The sequence below is a fragment of the Buceros rhinoceros genome, unplaced genomic scaffold (genome assembly GCF_000710305.1).
Source record: "Buceros rhinoceros silvestris isolate BGI_N320 unplaced genomic scaffold, ASM71030v1 scaffold32103, whole genome shotgun sequence".
In the NCBI taxonomy this organism is placed as follows: Eukaryota; Metazoa; Chordata; class Aves; order Bucerotiformes; family Bucerotidae; genus Buceros; species Buceros rhinoceros.
This window is the reverse complement of record NW_010404714.1, coordinates 721-1,175: the sequence shown is the minus strand read 5'-3', so window position 1 is coordinate 1,175 and position 455 is coordinate 721. Positions and strand designations below refer to the sequence as shown.

At 69.0% G+C, this 455-nt stretch overlaps 1 protein-coding gene across 1 annotated transcript in view; it reads left to right on the top strand.

Moving 5' to 3' along the window:
• The window catches only part of LOC104491116 (proprotein convertase subtilisin/kexin type 4-like), a gene marked incomplete at its 3' end in the record, with an annotated part of 3,055 nt that extends 2,803 nt beyond the window's left edge, over positions 1 to 252 (top strand). Inside the window, 1 exon segment of the mRNA XM_010133483.1 lies at positions 152 to 252. Within this exon segment, the coding sequence (XP_010131785.1) occupies positions 152 to 252 (101 nt within the window).
• Positions 253 to 455: the final 203 nt, after the last annotated feature.

Here is a 455-nt window from a genome sequence, read left to right as displayed (position 1 = left end):
GCAGCGCCGCGAGCGAGGCGCAGATCGTGAGGGCCCTGACCCCAGAAACCACGAACGGACCCGGAGGGAGCGTTTACTGCAGGTCCCCAGCTCCAGCCAGCCCTGCCCCCTGCACCAGCAACGGTGCTGAGACCCCCGTGTCCCCTCCCAGGTGACCACCGACCTGCACCATCGCCGCACCGACAAGCACACGGGGACCTCCGCCTCGGCCCTGCTGGCCACGGGAATGATCGCTCTTGCCCTCGAGGCCAAGTAGGTGACATCGTGGCAGCGGGGCTGTCCCCAGGGAGAGCCTGGTGCCTTGCCAGGACCCCGCAGGGACAAGGGAGGGGGACTTTGCTGGCAGGGAGGTTTGGGGGTGCAGAGGAGGTGGGGCAGCACCTTCTCCCAGGGCGCTGCAGGAGCGTGGCCGGAGGCAGGAGGAGGGCTGTCCTCTGGAGGTCTCTGTTGCTCCG